Below are 20,659 nucleotides of genomic sequence, written 5' to 3'. Positions count from 1 at the left end.
AAATAAATGACTAAAATTACTAACTAAAGGGTACAACAATGATCTTAATGTGTCAGAAATGACAATATACGAAGAAGATGAAAAATAATACAAAACTAAAACGGCTGCCTTTAATAGAAAGGCTGTCTGTGTGCTTTTATTCTCAGATCCAGATCAGAAACTGCAGCAAGTAGCTCCAGCTGTGGAACATTTCTGCTCTGGAAATTGGAAATAATGATTTGACCTTAATTTTTGCGTGTTATCTTCAATTGTATGTGTTATGTTACACATTGTTGTTTTAATACATAGATTAATATTTGTTTTAGTAATAATAATAATACCTTTTCAGTAACACATCAGCGGTCATATAATTACTTAACCTATGGCCATCTTCAGTTTTATAACTTACTAAAAGCTGTGGTCTAAGAATTGACTGGAGGCTGTTCCTCATTTCTGTCGGTGTACATCGTCCTTTTAAGTTTCCCTTTAAGCATTTTAGCGCATGCGCAATCTGGTTTTTAAACTTTTTAACTACTGAACTTCGAAGAAACTTTTCGAATACAGAAAAACGAAGAAAAAAAGATTACGTTAAAATGGCTTTCAGGAAAAGAAACAAGAGTTATCCATTCTTTAGCCAAGAGTTTCTCATTCAAAATCATGCAGACATCGTCTTTTGCCTGGTGGTTTTCATCTTAATTGGATTGATGTTTGAGGTGAGTTGATTTCTGGACGCTCTGATGTCTTCGTGCATTTTTGTCCCAAAATGTGTATGGGCTGGTCCGACGGAGATAATCGCTTGGGATTTTTTTTCCTTTTAAAGGCTACATTGTTGCAGAGCCCAAAGGTTGTCTGGTTTCATGATGTAGCCGAGCCGATTAATCCCGAGCGAAACTTCTAACAGATGACAAGTCATCTGTAATAAGATTGTACAGCGATTGTACTTTGTAGTTGGTATAGATAACCCAGAATTGAAATGAGGAACTATGACAGTAAATTTCATAATTAATAGCGTTTTAAGCAAAACGTATGCCTTGGTTAACTAGAGACGTCTTCCCTCGTTAGACTTCAATTGTTAGAACTCAGTTGGTATTTGTCGGATTTCTTTTACTTCTTGCACGGAGCGAGGTCTTTTTTGTGTGTGTTAAAAGAGATCGCCTTTAAAAAACAGATACTGCATGAACTACTTTAACCCTAGTGACTAGTTTGATAGGTATTTTTCAGAGTTTTCGTTTGTAAATCCGGAACGGGATGGGAAATAAAACCGATTTATAAAGGGGTGTCAATAAAATTAGGAAAGCAGACATTTTAATCAGAGTGTTTAGGTTTGTGGTTACCCGAGAAAGGTATTTAGGATTTATATAAACGTCTGCATTTTCCTTGTTGGCGTCGAGGCAGTTTTTTTTAAGACTTGTTGATTTTTTTAAAAATTATTTTCCCGTTTCCTCAAACAGCACCGTGCAGTATCTCCACTGAGATTTGGTTTGGTCCTCAGTGCCACGTCTTAATCTCTCAACTGGACTGCGGTCTGCTTTTTTCGCTCTGACTGTTATGTGGGGCTTTGGTTTTGCAAGGTCGGGTAACGTTTATTTAAAGCTTTTAAAAACAGGTAGTTTTACTCATGCGAAATTACAATTTAAGATGTATGTGAACTAAGTGTTTTAAGCATTGGATTATTTTTACACCCAGTGCTGTCTTCCATACCAAAACGTTCTACCACCTAATATTTGCTTTTGCCGATTTTGTTCTGTAATATCCTTAAAATGATTAAACATGCCGGCTTTTGATCGTAAACGCAAGGAATGTGTACAGTCCGTTAAAGCCTTATCCAAAGAAATATTTGATTTACAAATCAGTCTATTTTCTTTTAAAAAGGAGCGGAGAGTTAAAAAATCATGCATTTACTTCTTGAAAAGAAGAATACTTAGTTTGGGAAGGTTTAGATTTAATTTTAGGTGTTCAGTGAATTCCCACCCTCTAGGCATTCCTTTTTCCCGAGTGTTTCACAGCTTCAGAAACCAGAAATCGTCACACTGTCAGACGCTTATAGTTAATGTAAGGCCTAAATATTGGGACAGTATGATATTATCGTTTTATAGCCTTCATACTGTACGTTAAATAAATCTATCTTCAACCCTAACCGATATCAGTTTAGTGCTAAATGGAGGCTCCAACAATATTCTTGCAGTAGCTATTGTATTCTGTACTGTACATACAGCATATACTAGTGAGCTGTACACGTATACCGTAGTGAAACGTGTTGGAAGTGCAGCGTTATAGCCTGAACGTAGTGCTGTCGTATCTTCATCTGACTAATAGCTAAAAATGGAGCTCTGTTTTTTCTGCGATGATCCCAAAAACTTTGGTATGAATACTGTCATGAGTATTTGTATCAGGCACTGCACAATACACAAGGCCGAGCTGCCAGATACAGCTGTTTCTTTCAGCTCTGTTTTGTGCTTGTGGTTATTCTCAGTTTCAAGGCTGCTCATTTGAATGCGACAGAGCTCTGAGCAGATGTTTCAGAGTGATACTTGAAATGACATGCAGATATTTTAAAATTGCCAGAACAACCTACAAGTATTTACTGCTCTGTGTTATGTTCCCAGCCTTGATACCTATACAATGTGTGTGAGGCTGGAGGTACAGTATGTTCACTTTTCAACATGGGGAGAAAATATCACTTTTCCTAGATTTATACCTCCTGTATCCAAGATTGTACATTAACAGGTAATGTGGAGATGTCCCTGTAATGTACAGTCTCTCCTTATAAACCAAATGGCATCTTTTAATTAATAATTTTGGTACCTTAAGATGTGGGGTCTACTTTAACCTGTTGTTGAGTTTCATTTTGGCAGAGAATATAGTAGTAAAACCAATGGGAGTCAATAAGAAGATTTGATTGTGTGTGGCCTTGTCCTGCTACCTCGATCAGAGTATGATTTAATCAAAGTACCACATATTAGCATGGGAAAGTTTAGCTTAGCAATAGGGTTTATCTTATTGACCTGATGATTAATGTAGCTTACACTACATTAGTAAATGTACAGTAGTGTATTAGTAAATGGGAATGTAGCTAGGCTTGGCCTATGCCTTGATGTAGGTTGTACTTTAGCTCACAAAAACTATGAATCAAGATTAAACATCTCTTGGCTTCCCTAATGAGTGTCACAGTTTATTGCCTGGAAACATGTCCAAAATCACAGACTGGAACCCTGAAACTGTAAAATGGGTATGTTTTAACTCCACCCACTTGACAAGGTTTAAGTACAAGTACTCGTCAACAGTAGAAGCCATTTCATTGGGCAAGTCAAGCTGCACCTTTTCCTAGTGACGTTTAGGAAAAGTCTTTTTTTTTTGTATTGTTCAACTTAACCCGATGAGCAATGTGGGCTGAATGTCTTTCCTTCCTAAAGAAGCTTTATTGTTCCACTATATGGCATATATTGCATAAATATGGAACTATCACAGTTATGGGAATATTGAAGAACAGTACATTAGTTCTGATAGCTTGGCCTACGTTTTTGATAATGGGAAATAACATTCTGCCTGCTTATTATGAGGGTTATAAAGCAGATTGAATTATTTTATTTGCAGATATGATGCATAAAGACAAAAAAATATGAGACAGTGCTTTATGCAAAGAGTTATACAGTTCAGGAGCAAACTGCCTAGCCAAACTGTTGATGCTGGCCTTTGAGAAGCAGCAGAACAGTATTTTATGATCAGTGAATTTCTTGCAATAACAAAAGCAGATTGAACTCTAACTATGCTTATGTTCTTATGATATGCATGACTGAGGAGCAAATCAGAAAAAAAATACATACATTTCTTATTTTTCAGGCAACAGCAAAAACATCCTTCCTGTTCATCCTCCCACAGTACAACACTAGCACTTTCACATCTGGTAAGTCCATTTGGTTCAACAGACCAATAAAGAAGTGGAATAATACATTTCAATCCTTCTCAGTAGAGTTGTAAACCAGTCCTTGAGGTTGAAATTAATTCTTATTATAATTTGATATTTATCATTCTGAAGTTTAAATACTGTAAAAAAAACATTAACCCTTTACTATACAAGTAAGAAGCCAACCTTTAAAAATATGAATGTGTGTTTACAGAAAATGTTATTAAAATAAATTGATGTGAAGATATTTAGTAAAACAAAGTATTTAAATACCACATCCCACTTTTCCTGTACAGTATGTTTTTGTACGTGGCATCAATCATGTGGCATCACATGACACATTTGCCTTTGTGTCATTCTATATAAATCAAGCAAAGATAATGTGGTAAAAACATTATTAGTTTATTAATCACAATTTACATGTATATACTGTATTTTACAGTCCTAAAGCTGGATATTTGGAGAACATTTGCATTGCACCTGTGCTACAGTACAGTATGTTTTAGTGTGAACAGTCTCTATACAGTATATGCCTCTGTCAATGACTTTGGCAAATGACGTTTGAATACAGATTTAGTGTAGCCGTAAACAAGAACATTTCTGATGTTCAACAACTGGCGTGCTGTGCCCTCCGGATACAGCTATACTGCTGATGAAAGGTTTTTTTGTTCCTATGACAGAATAAGTTATGGATTAGATAATGTCCTGCGGAAAACATTTCTACAAATGTTATAGTGTGGTTGTAATAAGATTACACAGTGCAAAGTCATAATTTGTCATAATTTAAATCCAGAAAATGCAAAGGTCTCCTTTATTGACACCTCTTTTAGTTAGCATTTTCCATTGCCTCTTCTGTCATGTATGGCATTAATGCCACCTGTGGTGTGCTTTGGGGTTCTACCAGCTCCAGGGAGGGATTTCTGTTCATTCCTCAATGCAGAATTTCTGCTTCAGACCCTTTGGTTTCCATATGTGACCAGGTCATGTTTTTTTTAAGATTAGATACGTGTTAGAAAGTGAAAAACAGAGGGAGCTGAGAAGAAGCCTCAGCTCAGACTGAGTGAGGTCATTAGTTGGCTGCTCCCAAGACCAGTCTAAGAACCACTGATATCCTCAATCTGTGTCAGTGGTCTAGACTCTGCTATAGTGGGTAAACGTTTCACATTTACAGGAGATACAGATAGTGAAATAATGATTGCCTTTCAGATCAATTGATTAATGTGAGTCAAAAGTATAGAATTTCAGCGTTTGTTTCAGGGTATTATTTTGCATACGTGTTTAGCCATGTTGTCATTTGTTGTGTTCCAGCCCATGTGTTAGGAGAGCTTAAGTATTGGGATAAATGGCTGACAGATAATTCTAATTAATTGTAGAAAATAAAAACTCATATTAATCCCAATACTTTTGGTATTCACTGGAGATGCTTTTGCAAACACAAAGTAACAGCAGCTTAAGCAAGAAGAGGTTAATGTTAACCATTGTATGGATGACAAATGTGTTGTAAGTGTAAGATAATACATACATGAAGCAAAAAATGTGAACTTCAAATATGAGCTGTCTATGGTCTGTTTTTCAGTTTGCAAATAACCTTGACTTGTTCATTTGCAGCCATAGCACATTGAAGAAGCTCTCCACTGAAATATATTGTAAAGAAGGCCTTACTTACTAGTGCATGATACAGTTCCATCCCTTGATTTAGATTGTTTTACTGTATCTCCCAACGTCTTGTTCATTTTTTGCTTTCATAAGTTTCTAGAAAATGTAAAATATTGCTGTACACACCTAAATCTTTTTTTATAAATAGCCTCTTCTATTTCAGCTTTTCCATTTTGTCTATAGTTTTTTTTTCTGCCTGCGAGTAATATTCTGCACTTGCCTACATTAAATACATCTGCTAGGTAATTTCCCAATCTTGAATTTTATTTTTTAAGATTTACTTGCTCCTTACTAAATTTTCTATTTTTGTATCATCTGCAAACTTCACAAGTTTACAAATAGCCAGAATCTTGATCATTGATATGTCTGTAAGATAGGAAGAACAGTCGCCCCAGTACAGATTCCTGTGGTACCCCAGTAATTACATCTCCTTAGTGTAAGCTTTCATTCCTTATCTCTGCTGTTTTCTACCTGATAAGCAATTTTATATCCAAACCAATGCATTTCTCCAAATATCCATCCTCTGTAATTTAAGAACGGATCTTTGTATTTAATATTCATCATAAGAGGATTCAAAAGCCTCAGTACTCCATGTCTCCATTGCTGGTGGTTTGTGTTCAATGGAAAGACAGACAAGTACCTTTTTTAAATCTACACATTTTCCCTATTGACCTAGAAGCATATTGCCAAACAACCATAATGCTGTTTAGTTGTTCTTCAAATGATCAATGTGAACATGTGTATGAGTGCTATTGGATATGTATTTACAGGTGATAGAGCAGCTGCTTTTGCAGTAAAGTAAGTTCCTGGTATGGATGTCATCTGTGCATGATTAAGGGAATTGGAGAAAACTGTTGTGTAGGTTCCAGTAAAAGAGCCCATTCTCCAAAATAGAGACTTGAAAGTTTTGTCTCAACTTGGAAATGACATGTTAAGGTGGAGTGGGAGGATAAGAGGAATGCAGTTTTGGATGTGGGAAATCTTCCTGGGACTGATGGCATGGGTACTGCTTTTGGCTTGGTTTGGGATCTGTCTGGAAATCTTCTTTGCACAAAACTGACAAATAAACTAGGCTTTGGAACTCAGTCTCATCTCTGCATGAACACAAGGAATAAGAATTTTAGTATATTTGTGATGGAAATAATTATAAAGGAAATAACTGTTTGAATCATTAGGCTTGTATTATAGGTTATTTGTGGATAGTTCATAGAAAAGCCATCTAAGATAGGCATAATGGTATATGAATTGTTAACAGTGTATTTGAGAGATAGCTGGAAGCTTTTGTACTGACGTAAAAATCACCGGAGTTTGCTATAATGGAAGGCGGCACCTGCAGTGTCCTCATTGTATCATTTGTCGAGTTTAAGGACAAAGCCAGAAGAGGAGGAGAAGGAGAGCTCTTCTTCCCAGCTGACAAAGATGTTAACATAGCTTGGCCACATCCTGGTACATATGGTGCTACTGTTGAAGATGCATTCAGGCTGAGAGCCAATTCAGCTAGTCTGATAGGAGTCTGAGGTGGTGGATCTTGCAAAGTCCGCCTGTTGAATGTGTCTGATAGGAATGATGCAGTGGTAATTGTAATGACGGGTGTGTGATGAAGTCTGTCGTGAAGATGAAGCCTTCTGGACCCTGAAACCGAAAACTGTCACATACTGTATGTACAGTTGTTAGGAGTGTGTAGTTAGTGTCCTTTACGTATGTAGTGAAACCCTCAAGAAATGGTCTCATCAGGTTGTAAAGGAAAGAACGGAAGAAAATCTCTAAAGGAAAGTTGGACATTTGGATTATGTTGCTTGTTTGATAGTTTATTTTATTAGTGGATCTAAGATTTTGTTCAGAGTTTGGACCTCAGAACTCTCACACTCACAGAACTCTTGTGTTTCTAGCTCTCCAATTTATATCTGTTGCCTTTTAGTTTCCAGTTGTGACCCTCGGTACATGAGATGAAATTGTCCAGGTACTTGCAAGTAGACATGATTGGGGAGTTCTGAGATATCTTGTGAATTTTGGAAGAGAGGTACTACTTTGATGCTTGTGAATGTTGAAGTGGATACAACCTCCTCTTTTTAGTTATTGGTTGGATCCGGTGGAAGGAAACAGTACTCAGAAGTGTTGGTGGTCTTGTGGCTGCAGTAATATACAGTCTCTTTTGCCATGCAGCACCACCACCCCTGCCAGCAGCTTGACAGTGTTGTTCCTGTTGTGGAGTGGTTGGAGTTCCTGAAGTTCTCCTGGGGTGAAGCTGGGAGCAGGCAAGGTGCTGGGCTTTACCAAATTCATTGTTATACAGAGTTTATATTCTCAAAGGTACAAATATGGATACAAAATTCAGATGGGTGGCAGAATGGAGCAAAGGTGTTGCCTTGCAGCACTAAGGTCCTAGGTTCAGTTAGAGATCTGGGGAGCTATCTGCATAGAGTTTGTGGGTTCTCCCTCTGTTCGTATGGGTTTTTGCTGAGTATTTTGGTTTCTTCCCACAGTCCAAAGACATTCTGGTAGGTTAATTGGCTCCTGGGAAAATTAGCCCTGGCGTGCGTGTGTGCGCGTGTGCGCGTGTGGCCCGCAATGAACTTGTATCCTGCCTTGCGCTCATTCCTTGCTGGGACAAGACTCCAGCTCCCCTGTGACCCTGTATTGGATAAGCGGTTGAAGATCAATGAATTTCAGAGATGATGACCTTCAGATCTTCAGTATGGAAACAAATTGCAGACATATAATTAAAAATCGAAAAAAAATCAAGTTAATGAAGGCAGTGCATCTTTTTAAGTCTGTTTCAATTAGAATCATTGTACAGCAGTGTTCAGAAATAATGGGATATTAACCAATTATGGTCTTTGTTTCTTTTAGTCAGCCTGAAGTGAGTAATGTGTCTCTACCATGAGAATATCTGCCCTTATTTAGTCATAACTCTTTATACATCTGCAGAGTTTAATCAAATTTCCAGTCTTGTGAGGTGGGTATCCCACACTCTACCAGCTTCCTAAGCTATGACTACTGCTCAGGGAATTCAAATCAACCATGAAGAACAAAGAGCTGTGAAAACAAATCGAGGATAAAATGGAAGAGAGCCATGGATCTGGAGGTTACTTGTGGAACAGTAGAAGGTTAACTGGAATGTATAATATACCACCCACACATGACCTACAGTAGATCAGGCTACCCGTCCAAACTGAGCAGCTGGGAAAGCAGGAAACAAGTTAGGGAACCCACTTCAAAGTAGCAAGCTTCTTTTTTCAGGAAGGTTTCTCTGCACCTAGCTGTATGTTAGAAATTAAAGAATAGGTTGTAGCCTCAGCTAGCTTCTGTTTTCGTGTCTTCAGATTGGAGAAAGGACAGCAAGTGAGGTGCCAGAACATGATCAGCGTAGTCAGGTTGCGATTAATTAGCACAGGGGATTGTCACTCCTGGCTATCGCATCACACTTGGATCTCTCCATCGATTTTCTAGTGTTGTTGTGAATCATAGTCTCCCAGATTGTGACCCATTTGGTTTATGTCTGACTTTAAAATCCTGTTAGGTTTGCTAATACTGTCTAACAGAGGGGAAAAGGTGCTTGTTCTGTTACAGCGAGTGTCTTTTTATTGGTACCAAGGAACTGAAAAACGTAAAAGATTAGTGATGAGGTGCTGTGAAGCTGCTTGCCGCAAATATTTCTGTTTTTGATGTTTTTGCCAGTTTGGATGATGTTTTTGTATGAGTAAGATGACAGAATGCCGTAAGATTTTGGAAAAGTTGCCTTTGAGTGCTGAATTAGCTGGTCACATAACCAAAGTAAAAAAGGTTGTATGTGTATAAGTGTTTTGATATTTCTAACTTCAATTTGGTGTACAAGCCTTGTGCATAGGTGTAGACATTGCTACTCACCATAGCTTATGGCAATTCAGTTTATATTGCTGAAGATCAGACAGTTCTTTTTAAATATTAAAATACAGAAATGTGAATCGTACCGAGTAAGAGTTCTTTCAACATGTTAAATCTGTGTGCAGTGTTTAACAATAACTGCTCAAAGGCACTAATGTCAGTTGAGGTGCTGCTTTCTGTAATCTAGATTTTCAGATGGTGCACACCACTTACTGTAGATAACGCGGCTGGCAGGTATTCCTTGAGGGCTCTGCACAGACTACTGCTCTGCCAACCCAGAAGAGTAACAGAGTCCAATGGTCTTCTCTTATCTTCCTGCATCTCTAGAAGGGGAGGTGTCCTTCTATCACTACGGCTGGAGGGACTGTGTTACGATTCTCTTCTACTTCCTAATTGCCATTATCCTTCATGCAGTTGTGCAGGAGTATGTGCTGGACGTGAGTATTCACTTAAGCATCAATTCAACATGACCAAGATCAACAAATCAATCATTTCCAGAAATAACACTTTGGGTTAGCTCTAAGCTTGTTCAAAAATGCTAGTTTGCTTAGGAAATATTGCTATACTCCTTCTTTCTCTATTCAGATATCTGTTTCTCTATATGGCAATAATACTATCAATTAGATTTGGTCCTACTTAATGCTTATGTTTCAGAACAGAGCTTTTTTATATATATTTTGTCTTGACTGTAGTTTGTCTGATGCCCGATAAGCTCCATGTGCATAAATATTTTGCACTTACCTGTGTATATAAAAAACGTTCTTCCCTATACTGCTAAAAATACATTAAAATCTGGAAACTGTATATAGTTTTATAAAGTTTTCTCAAATGCAATGTGTTTGGTGTTCAAGACACTGCTGCATAATCATTCGACCACTTCTTTGCTGTTTCAGAAAGTTAACAGACGTCTCCATCTTTCAAAGAGCAAAAATACGAAGTTCAACGAGTCAGGGCAACTATGTGTGTTTCACTTAGCGTCTTCACTGTGGAGCCTCTACATTCTAATTACGGTGAGCAGATCATGTCTTGAGCATCATGTTGGAATGTGAGGCCTTTTGTGTCATTTGGCAATACCGAAAATAAAGGAGATCTTTGCTACCAATAATGGGTTAGGCAACTGAGTTCTGATTGCTCTTTTAAAGAACTATTAAATTGGGAGAATATCCTCTTTAACTTAAAGTGTGTAGTATTTAGTTGTTTTTTACTGTGTTAGTGGGTGCCGTTTCTCTCTTGGTCATGTTTACCTGCCCACGTTGTTCCAGGGACTGTAAATCAGATTTCCCTTTAGCTTTTTACGAGACTTCCCTCTATATTATTATTTCTTCCCCTGTCAGCGCATCTCTGTGACCTGTCACATGAGAGTTATTTTGCATTTTAATCTTAAACAAATGTTCCCATCATAGTGAAAGAAATCAGCTGGATTTCCATGTTATACCTGAGAGCTGTTTGTGAAAAAGAAATGAAAAACCATTTCTTCTCTTTGGTGAACATCCTCCGAGGGCAGTAATGAACTGTACAAATTCACGTGCTACACTTGCAGACCCAAAGACACAGAGAAGAGCCTCATCTGATATTCAGTCACTGAAAATGCATTTTTGATGTTATGAAGAAGGCCTTAATCATAGTTTGTAAGGCAATGAAGCTGACTGTTCTTTTATATTGTGCCTAGAAGATTTTTCTTTATATAAAATGTATTTCTACACTTTAATTGCAATTTTATGATCTGTGGTACGAAAAGATTTTGCTGTCTGTCCATAAAGACTTCTCAGTCGTATCTTAATTAGAAGCATGTCCCGTGTACCTTTAAAGCTACATTGCCTAGTTTTGATTCATTTTTCTAGTTAATTAAGATTGTTGTTTGTTCTATTTGATTCCCTCCTTTCTATCTGTGCTTGCTTCCAGGAAGGATATCTCCTAAATTTAAGCAGCCTGTGGGAGGACTATCCTCATGTGCACCTCAGGTAAAAGGCATTGTTGTGGGCCTGACCTGTGAACTGTGAGCCCACAAGGTCATGTCCTGACTTCTTTTCTTCCACAACGAAAACTACGCTCATGTAGAAACCGCAGAACCATTCCTAGTAAAAGTCAATAATGCAATTTTGCCACCTTACTATGAGCAGATATTTTAAAGTAATAAAACTATCTTTGTGGCTATGATAAAGCATGCCTGAAAGATACACCACATCCCAGATTAACCTACCCACCAGCTACTAATTACTGCTTAGGTCTTGTCCATTCTCATGGCATTTTGTTTGCTAAATCCATGTTCCTGCAATTACTTATTTGACTTGTATTGAAGATGAATGTTGATCTAATCCAGGGTCAAGAGTCTGATAGTATAGGAGATGCAAGGCAACAGGAAGCAGAATGGAATCCCTTTTCACCCCTCTTGTATCACTCTTGCATTGTTAAAATGGTAGCTTCTGTTTTCAAATTCAGCTTATTTTCACTTGAATATAAAATAGCACAATTCTGGCACTTTAGTTCTTCCTTAAGCAAAATTCTGTATTTTGAAATAGCGCTACCATCTTGTCATCTTGCCAGCATAAAGTAAGACCAACTGAAAACACACAGTCTGATTCGACCTGTGAGGGAGTTGAACTGGTGAGGCTAATTTAAGTGCAGTATTCTAAGATGTATCTATAAGCAAAGATCAATCATTTAAATTCCAATAAACAAGGAGAGCAAGAGCTGAAGCTCGGCTGTTTCATGACACATCCTAGAATGATGCTATTCAGACTCCGCAATGAAATTCATTAGGTAGAATGGAAGGATGTTTGTTAACCAGATCTTGTTTTGTTTTCCTTTCAGGTTCCAGGTTAAATTCTTCTACCTTTTCCAGCTGGCTTACTGGCTTCATGCATTGCCTGAGCTATACTTCCAGAAAGTGAGGAAAGTGAGTAGGAGACATCAGTTGAAATATTGGTGACTAGTTATGTCTTCATAGTTGTAGGATAAAGAGGTCTGCAACCCATAAGTCACCTACAGATCACAAATGGTGGACCTAAGCTCAAGGAGATGGCAGATGGGAGAAAAAGAGACCACAGACATGAGAAGGATATTGAATAATAAAGAAAAGAGGAGAAGGGCCACTGGGGTGAAGACTTAATTAGGTGAAGAGAGCGAAGGCAGAAAATATTGGACAAAAAAGGACAGCGCTGCTGTTATGAAAGGCTTTTGGCCTATTTTTTTCTGTTGTTTGTGAAAAGGATCACTTTGGTTAAAATGGATTGAGGAAAGAATGGGAATTTAAGAAGCATTCTCAATGCCCCAGATGTTTGCTCTTGTGGCATAGTCCGTATCTGACAATGATCATAGACTGAAGTTCAAGAGAATTTTCAGAGTTGGTTTTATGATCCGCTGTCCGCTTGAAGCAGCTGCATTGTGGCGTTCTGGAGAATAGCAAAACTCTGGAAGTTTGGGGAAGAGAAAAACAGTAACAGGCATGGTTGACACACAGTTTCACTATAGGCTTTGTAATTGAAATTGCTTAAATAAAGGGAAGCTTCATTTCAATTCTTGCTCTTTCAGGAGGAGATGCCTCGTCAGCTGAAATACATCTCCCTCTACCTGCTGCACATTACTGTGGCTTACCTGCTCAAGTAGGTCTTGTCCGAGAGCACCATACCCGTGTATCCCAGACATAAAGTATTTAAGTATAGACACCACTGTAGTATCTGATTTTTGGTCTAATATGTACTGTACATACATGTCCAGCTTAGGAGAGAAGTGAAACAGCCTTGTATAATTGTGGCTTTATTGATGCAGGGTGTGTTCCTCTCTTAGAATAAATCTTCTTTGTGTTTGTAAAAAGAAACATGGTGTGTGCTGCTAGCATCTGATAATCACATTTGTGTAAAAGTTGTAAATGTCTTTTAAATCTATTAATTGAACTACACTATGCTACAGTTTTTCCAGGTCACATGAGTAAATTGTGACATTCGGCCACATACTGTACCAAAATGCATGTCGCCTGAATAAGATCTTGCATTACGGTGTTTTTTTTGTGATAATAACTTTTGACACTCTATTTAAGATGGCTAGAAAATAACACGCCAAGGAACGTGCAAGAAGCAACTATTCTTATAATCCGCCCAAGGGTGGATTAGGGTCTTTCTTCTACATTTTTTTTATTTGTTTTCCAAAACTAAGATCACATTTGTTTCTGACTGCCATTTTACCAAAATACCCACTTCAGTGTGGTACTGAAGTTTGTTGGCATTCTAAGACAGTCGCCCTATGCTTTTCTAAAACATGTAGAAACATTTGTTTTCTATTTTTTATTATCCCACTCCATGTGGAAAAGCAGATTTTTGTTTATCACATCCTGGTGCACAGTTATAAACCTTGCTGCTGCCCATAAGGGAGAGTGAGCAAGTGAGGGAAAGCTCTTCTGACTCAACTACTTGAGTGGTGGTTCACACGTAACTGACTGTGCAGCTATGTGCAGGAGGTTAAGCACCTCTTGGAGGAGAGTTGCATCCTTCAAATGCCTTTACTGATTTATCCAGCTGGGAGCCCTCCTTTGCTGATTTTATCATCTCTATGGAGTATTGAGTGGATAGTTATTCCTAGGCAGAAAATAACTGGAGAAATGACTCGCCTTTGACGGGGACCAGTATTTGGTACAATTTATTTTGAGGGGATATTGAATTGGTTCAAAAGGAAATCAAGTGTCCAAAGTCAGAGTAATCCACACATAGAAATTTATTCATGTCAAAGAGTTCCTCCAGAATAATGGTGTTTCTCTAAATGCAGAGCCATAATCCAAGGAAGAATGCTAGCACAGGTGTTAGGAATGTTTGTGTTGTGAAATGTAAAGGCATATAGTCGGAAACGTAACAGGAAAAAAATGCATCTGTAAAAGCTTCAGAGAGTGTTCTCTGTTACATGGTTTAACAGACCCGTAGCTATATCAAATGTATATAAACAGAATAACAGTATGGAAATCACAAGCACAAATGAACAAAAGCTCACTTTAAGAAAATCAAGATCGCAGAGTATTACTAATTGGTGGAAAACTAGAATTTCTTTTTGATATGAGATGCATAGACTATACATTTTTGTATTTAAATAGATCAGTTATAAATTAAATCATTATTCATCCACAATACATCAACTGCTTCTTCACTAGAAGGTCACAGCAACCTGGATCAATAATGCAAAGTTAAGAGAGTAATTATGCACAATTAATCTAGCCAGTATTTCCCTGGAATGTCTTTGCACATGTGAATGCAGAGAATGTGCATGTGGTGTTAACCTGTCTCGTCTGCTTGTTCCCTGCAGTTTTACTCGAGTGGGGCTGGTTCTGCTGTTCCTGCAGTACCTGTCTGAGCTTGGTTTCCACATTGCCAGACTCTTTTATTTCACTGATGAGAATCATCACAAACTGTGAGTACCTCTTACCTCCTGAACTCAACTTGAGCAGTTTGTATCGTTCAATGCCTTACTTGAGTATTTTTTTCATAATTCAATGGATTAAAAGCACCTTGCCCTGACCATATGCTTTGCTGCTTGTTGTTGCTCATCAAAATTATTCTATAAGACTTCATTCTGTTGACTGTACTGACCTAAAGATGTTACACATTGTTATATCAGTGAGGTTTTACTTAACCATTGTGGGTTTTTTTTCTGTGTGTCAGGTTCGACATGTGGGCGGTTGGCTTCATATTCACTCGCATGATGATTCTGATACTGTCGGTCCTGGTGGTGGGATTTGGCCTGGCTCGTGTGGAGAACCAAGGGCTGGACTGGGAAGCAGGAAACTTCAACACCCTGCTGTTCAGGTGAGCACAGGCTGCAAGATTAAATACTTTCAAAGAACTGAAAACAAACCAAATACCATGCTTCTGTAGTCTTAGAAAATTCTTCATACACTTCTTTTGTGTTAGGAGCTAAACACGATGGTTTTACCAATCTACCAATCCCAAAGGGTGAATCCCAAGGTTGCCACTTGTGTTAATGGTCACCCTCATCCAAATCATTCCAATCTACATGAAAAAGATGACGGGACAAAACTCATTTTATGCCACATGGTGGGTGGATGTGATTTGCTCCATCCCAGTGATTCAGGCGATTTCAGTTGTATAGTAAATGTCTCCACTCCTGTCTGCCAGGCCCAAGTCCAAGCTTGGACTCGGTAGCTTAGGGGCTGCCAGCTGTGTAAACCACTCCAGGCCTGGTTTAAATAGCAGTTAAAGCACGTCATATTACTTCCTCTCCCGAAAAGTCTAAAGTCCTAATGTCTTTCTTGAGGTTTTATGATCTTATACATATTCATTGCTTTTTTTTCTGAGGGTAATAAACCTCCTTGCAAACCATGGAAAGAAAGTGAACAACATAAACATGCAATTTCAGTCTTATACCTCAAGATGGCAGTTTTACTCTGATTTGCACGCAGAATCTTCCTATTCACCTGTTCTAGAAAAAAGTTAGTTCTGATTTGTGCATGTGAAAACAATGGGCCCTTGCTTCTACTGATCAAAATTGGCAAAGCGTATCTAAAAAAACAATTAATATAAGGTGTGTTCTGATAATGCCATTGCATTTGACTTTTTCTGACACTGTTCATCTGGTCATTTAGATTTGTATACTTTGTCAAATTAAATGTTTTTGACTTGCAGTCTTCTTTCTTATTGTTTGATAGAGTATTCCAAAAGCCTTAACTCTTGGCTAATGATGTACTGTAAGATAATTTGGGTTATGCTGGGGATAAAGTCACAGTGTTAAACCTTCTGCAGAATTCATACAACAGGTCAACCATCTTGTCCAAATGAGATGTTCTTGCCCTGTAAACCTGACCTAAGCAGCTATATTCAGGATTGGTATTGGGTCACTGTGTTCTGTGGGTTCTTACTGACACTAAAGGGATTCATTTTTATATATTTGTTTCTTCCCTGTGGTTTTCCATGGACCTTGTGCCCTCATATGGAGTAAAAGGCTTGATAAAAGAGTTTCTCATAGACACTCGTCATTCTTGGAAGAGTATTGTACTGTATAAACTGTGGGTTTGGAGGGGACTAGTGGAGCTGTGACCAACTTAACTTTAATTGTGCTGTCGGCAGGTTGGCTGTCCTCCTCGTGGTATGTCTGACACAGGCCTGGCTGCTCTGGAAGTTCATCCGGTTCCAGCTGCGGCGCTGGAGGGAGTACCGGCAGGAACAAGCTGCGCGCAAGAGAGCCGTTGCCAAGCAACCAGCCCGGCCTGTCAAGAGAGAGAGTGGTGAGTGGGATTCTGGATCATGACAGAGGGAGAATGGTGCCTCATGTTCTTTTTCTTGATTCTAGTGAAGTTATCCTTTGCTAATGGGTTGAAATCTCAATTAAACAGTTGCTAGAATGGCCTGTGCCCAAGCTTGTGGAGTTCCTGTACCACAGAGGTTTCTTGTGCGATTTCTTGTTTCAGTTACAAGCCTTTTTTTTTTTTTGCTGTGCTTTAAGCATCCTACTTTTCTCTTTTGATTGATTGTGATTGTTCAAGTCATGCCGCATCTTCACTGTCTTGGATTTCTATTGTTGTGTGTTGGTAAGGCTACTGGACAGTAACAACTGTTGTTGTGTTAAAGGCCGTCGTTCTGCCCAATTAACCAATCCCAGTGATGGTCATTCTATCACTAAAAGTTTTGCGTGATGCAAAGATAGTCACAAGTCAGGGGGGTTACAACACGAATGGACCAAACGGCTTAGTCAATAATATACCGAGTGGTTGGTATAATTAGAGGCATGTGAATTCTTTGTTCTCTGACAGGTTTGGTGAAAAGAACAATAATTCCGGCACACTGGGTTAAACAAAATTTATTAAACAATTAAATATTTATTAACAGTGACAATAAACACTACACACAATATAAACATACAACACAAGTTTCTCCATGTACAAGTATTTGACTCTTAATGCCTACATAGGCCAAATGAAGAGAAAAACTGCCTTCCAAACTAAATAGAATACATGAATTAATGAATTAATTTTTAGTGGAGTTTTAATTGTAAACCCCAGTGGGCCTTCTGGTGCCAGGAGTTATGCCTGGCATATTACTGTGACCCTTCACCTCAAGGTATGGCATATATCCGTGGCACCACATTATCTGTCATGCTGTATATCCTGCATATATGAGATAAACATACTACAAGGTGAAATGAAAAGTCAAACTTTTATGTAACTGTTTTTTTTTCTGTCCCAACAGGAGGCCACCATGAGAACGGAGTGATTAAGGCTGAAAACAGTGCCTCCCCAAGGCCCAAGAAGTTAAAGGCCCCTTAGGTTTTGGCCGTAGTTCAAGCTTGGATTTGTGGAAATGGAAACTGGTTTTGATTGTTTTGCTCCCAATTGGATATTGAAGACAATGCAGGCACTGAATTCTCCTTGGTACAGTATTGGGAAGGGCACTGAATCTTCCACACCCTGACAAGCATTGAAGTTTCTGATCAGTATTCCATCCTCGCTGGCAGGATATCCTTGGTTCAAGTTCTTCCAGTCTCTTGTGCCTGTTTTACTGAATGTATTGTCATCAGTAACGAGTCATTTCAATACTAATGCCTTTACTCGTGTACTGCAGTTTTAAGCACTTTCCTTTTTATTAATAACTAGAAAAAGCCAAGTCCCCCTTCAAAACTGAAAAAGGCTAGATTTTCCTTTCCTTGTTTGGTTCCCCAAGAAATCTGAGTCTGAGTGCTTTTAGTAAATAGCTCACCCAGGCTTCCCCTTGTCTTTCTGCGGCTCTTTGTGAACTACTCACGTGTGGAGCAGAGAGTTTGAGTATTAAGCTTCAGTATGGAAGGTGACAGGTTTACAGCTTCAGGTTAGGTTAGAGAATCCATGGCAGTGGTGCATAACTTATAACACCTGCTGCATTCAGGCACCCTTTTTTTAAATGGAGATAAGGGGCTAATGTAAAACTGCTTTTTACAAGCAGTTTGTATTAAAAAATGATTTTTTTCATTTGTGACCAATTCTACGTATGAATTAATGATAAAAAATTGGAGCAATATTATGTGCACTACATTTTTTTGTTACAGTGCACCACTGGTGAATAAAATCACGGAAATGATCTGAAAATTACATTAGGCTTAAGCAGGTTTTCTGTAGTAGTCTCAATTGGTGTATATCAGTACGTTTCCTAATGTTTCAATATCAGACAAGTCCCCTTTTCAGATCTTCCATAAAAAGAAACAGGTGATAAAATCATATGGTTTACATCTTTTTTATGAATTAATGTAAAAAAAAACAGTGCATATTATCTATAAAAAATCTATCCAGAACTCATTGCTATCTTCAAATAGTCAATTGCAATATGAACAGCAATTGACTTTAATTACAACATACCAAATCACAGATTTATATTTTCTGCTTACTACAATGAATTAAGCATGTGGAGACATTATTAATTGAAACAACTATACCATTGTGAATGCCATTACCAGAATTTGTTATAAAGGTAAAAGTTAAATATGATCTTCCTTCATCAATAGAAGATAAAACTGTTACAATAAAAGTATCTTATTATGAACACATACAAAGTGTAAATACCTCGGCTTTGTTTTCTGTTCATCTGACATGTTGCTAAATGTTCACCAAAATATACCGTATATACATTAAATGCTGTTCAAAGTCTTGTTTGTCAGAATTCAGGTCAAGAAAACATCCCATGTTCATCAACCATGCATTACAATTTTGTCACGTCATTGTGTTAAATTAGCAGTTATGTAAATATGAATTATGACTAAGTTGTCCATATGGTAATAGGAGCATCATTATGTTAGAACATTATGATATTGAATTTAGCAAGGTGAACAGTTTTCAAAGATGGTGACTAGCCAATTAACTGAACTGACGAACAGGTCAACCTATTCAAATGAGATATTAAGTGTTCCGGGGAGCCATCTTGTCACTAAAATAGTGTTGTGTATTTTACAGTTGCATAAAAGCCTTTTTTATCCCAATAATGTAGTCGGGTGCTACATTGCCTATAAACCTGGTTTTGAGATTCAGAGGTATTTAAATGTATTTTCAAAAAATACATACTTTCTAAAGAAGCCATTAAAACCTCATGTCCAAACTTAAAATATGCTGTTTTTTCATTGCAGTATCATTTAACTTAAATACAGCTTTACAGAAATACCATTAAGATTCTATAGCAGTTTCTGTGATGTGAAATGAAATGTTTTCAGACAAGCATACTTACAGCTTTGGTCTATAGTATCTTAAGGAATTGTAAAAGTTCATATTCGACCATGTACACTGCCTTGCAAAAGTATTCACCCCCCTTGAACATTTTCACATTTTATTGTGTTACAGCATGGAACCATGATGTATTTAACTCAGAATGTTTGCCACTCATCAACACAAAGTACTCTATAATGTCAAAGTGGGGGGAAAAAAATCCAGACATTTTACTAAATTAATTAAATAAAAAACTGAAAATAATTGAATGTATAAGTATTCACCCCCTCTCCAGAGTTCATACTTGGTAGGATCACCTTTGACAGGATTTATAGCTGTGAGTCTCTATCAGCGTTGCACATCTTGACACTGGAATTTTTGCCCATTCTACTTGGTAAAATTGCTCAAGCTCCATCAAGTTGGATGGGGACTGTTTGTGATCAGCAATTTTTAAGTCATTCCACAGATGCTCAATTAGATTGAGGTCTTGGCTTTGACTGGGCCACTCCAGGATATTAAACTTTTTGGTTTTAAGCCACTCCAGTGTGGCTTTAGTTGTATGTTTCAGGTCCTGTTGGAAGTTGAATCGTCTTCCAAGTCCCAGTACTCTTGCGGATTGCAGCACGTTTTCCTCCAGGATTTTTCTGTACCTCCATTTTTCCTTCTGTCTTTATGAGTTTTCCAGTCCCTGCCATAGAGAAGCATCCCCAAAGTATGATACTGCCACCACCACCAGCTGCTTTACTGTAGGGATGGTGTTCTCAGTGTGATGTGCTTAGGTTTCTGCCAAACAAAGTTCAGTTTTGGTGTCATCAGACCATAGAATCTTCCTGTTTTTGTTCTGTCTCTCACATGCCTTTGCCAAACTCTAGCCGAGATGTGATATGAGTTTTTTTTTTCCAACAAAGGCTTTCTTCTTGCCACCCTTCCATACAAGCCAGATTTTTGAAGTGTGCGTGCTATTGTTGTCTCATGCACAGTTTCTCCCATCTCCGTCATGGAGGACTGGAACTCCTTTAGAGTTGCCGTAGGCCTCTTGGTGTCCTCCCTTATTATGGCTCTTCTTGCCTGGACACTCAGTTTTGGAAGATGGCCAT

At 38.1% G+C, this 20,659-nt stretch overlaps 1 protein-coding gene across 2 annotated transcripts; it reads left to right on the top strand.

Moving 5' to 3' along the window:
• The first annotated feature begins 484 nt into the window (after window positions 1–484).
• On the top strand, window positions 485–18,999 carry tram2 (translocation associated membrane protein 2). 2 transcript variants are annotated; one of them, XM_069198513.1, is made up of 11 exons: window positions 485–692; window positions 3,820–3,883; window positions 9,731–9,840; window positions 10,297–10,413; window positions 11,306–11,364; window positions 12,215–12,299; window positions 12,935–13,005; window positions 14,690–14,794; window positions 15,046–15,189; window positions 16,468–16,625; window positions 17,587–18,999. In XM_069198513.1, exons 1-11 carry the CDS (start codon window positions 573–575, stop codon window positions 17,661–17,663), a joined length of 1,110 nt encoding a protein of 369 aa, XP_069054614.1. In that variant the 5' UTR covers window positions 485–572; the 3' UTR covers window positions 17,664–18,999. The 2 variants fall into 2 exon arrangements, with proteins under 2 accessions (XP_069054614.1, XP_069054619.1); XM_069198518.1 differs by lacking the exon at window positions 485–692 and adding an exon at window positions 3,000–3,208.
• The last annotated feature ends 1,660 nt before the right edge of the window (window positions 19,000–20,659 follow it).

This window comes from Lepisosteus oculatus, chromosome 2 (genome assembly GCF_040954835.1).
Source record: "Lepisosteus oculatus isolate fLepOcu1 chromosome 2, fLepOcu1.hap2, whole genome shotgun sequence".
NCBI classification, from domain to species: Eukaryota; Metazoa; Chordata; class Actinopteri; order Semionotiformes; family Lepisosteidae; genus Lepisosteus; species Lepisosteus oculatus.
This window is presented reverse-complemented; position numbering and strand designations above follow the sequence as displayed.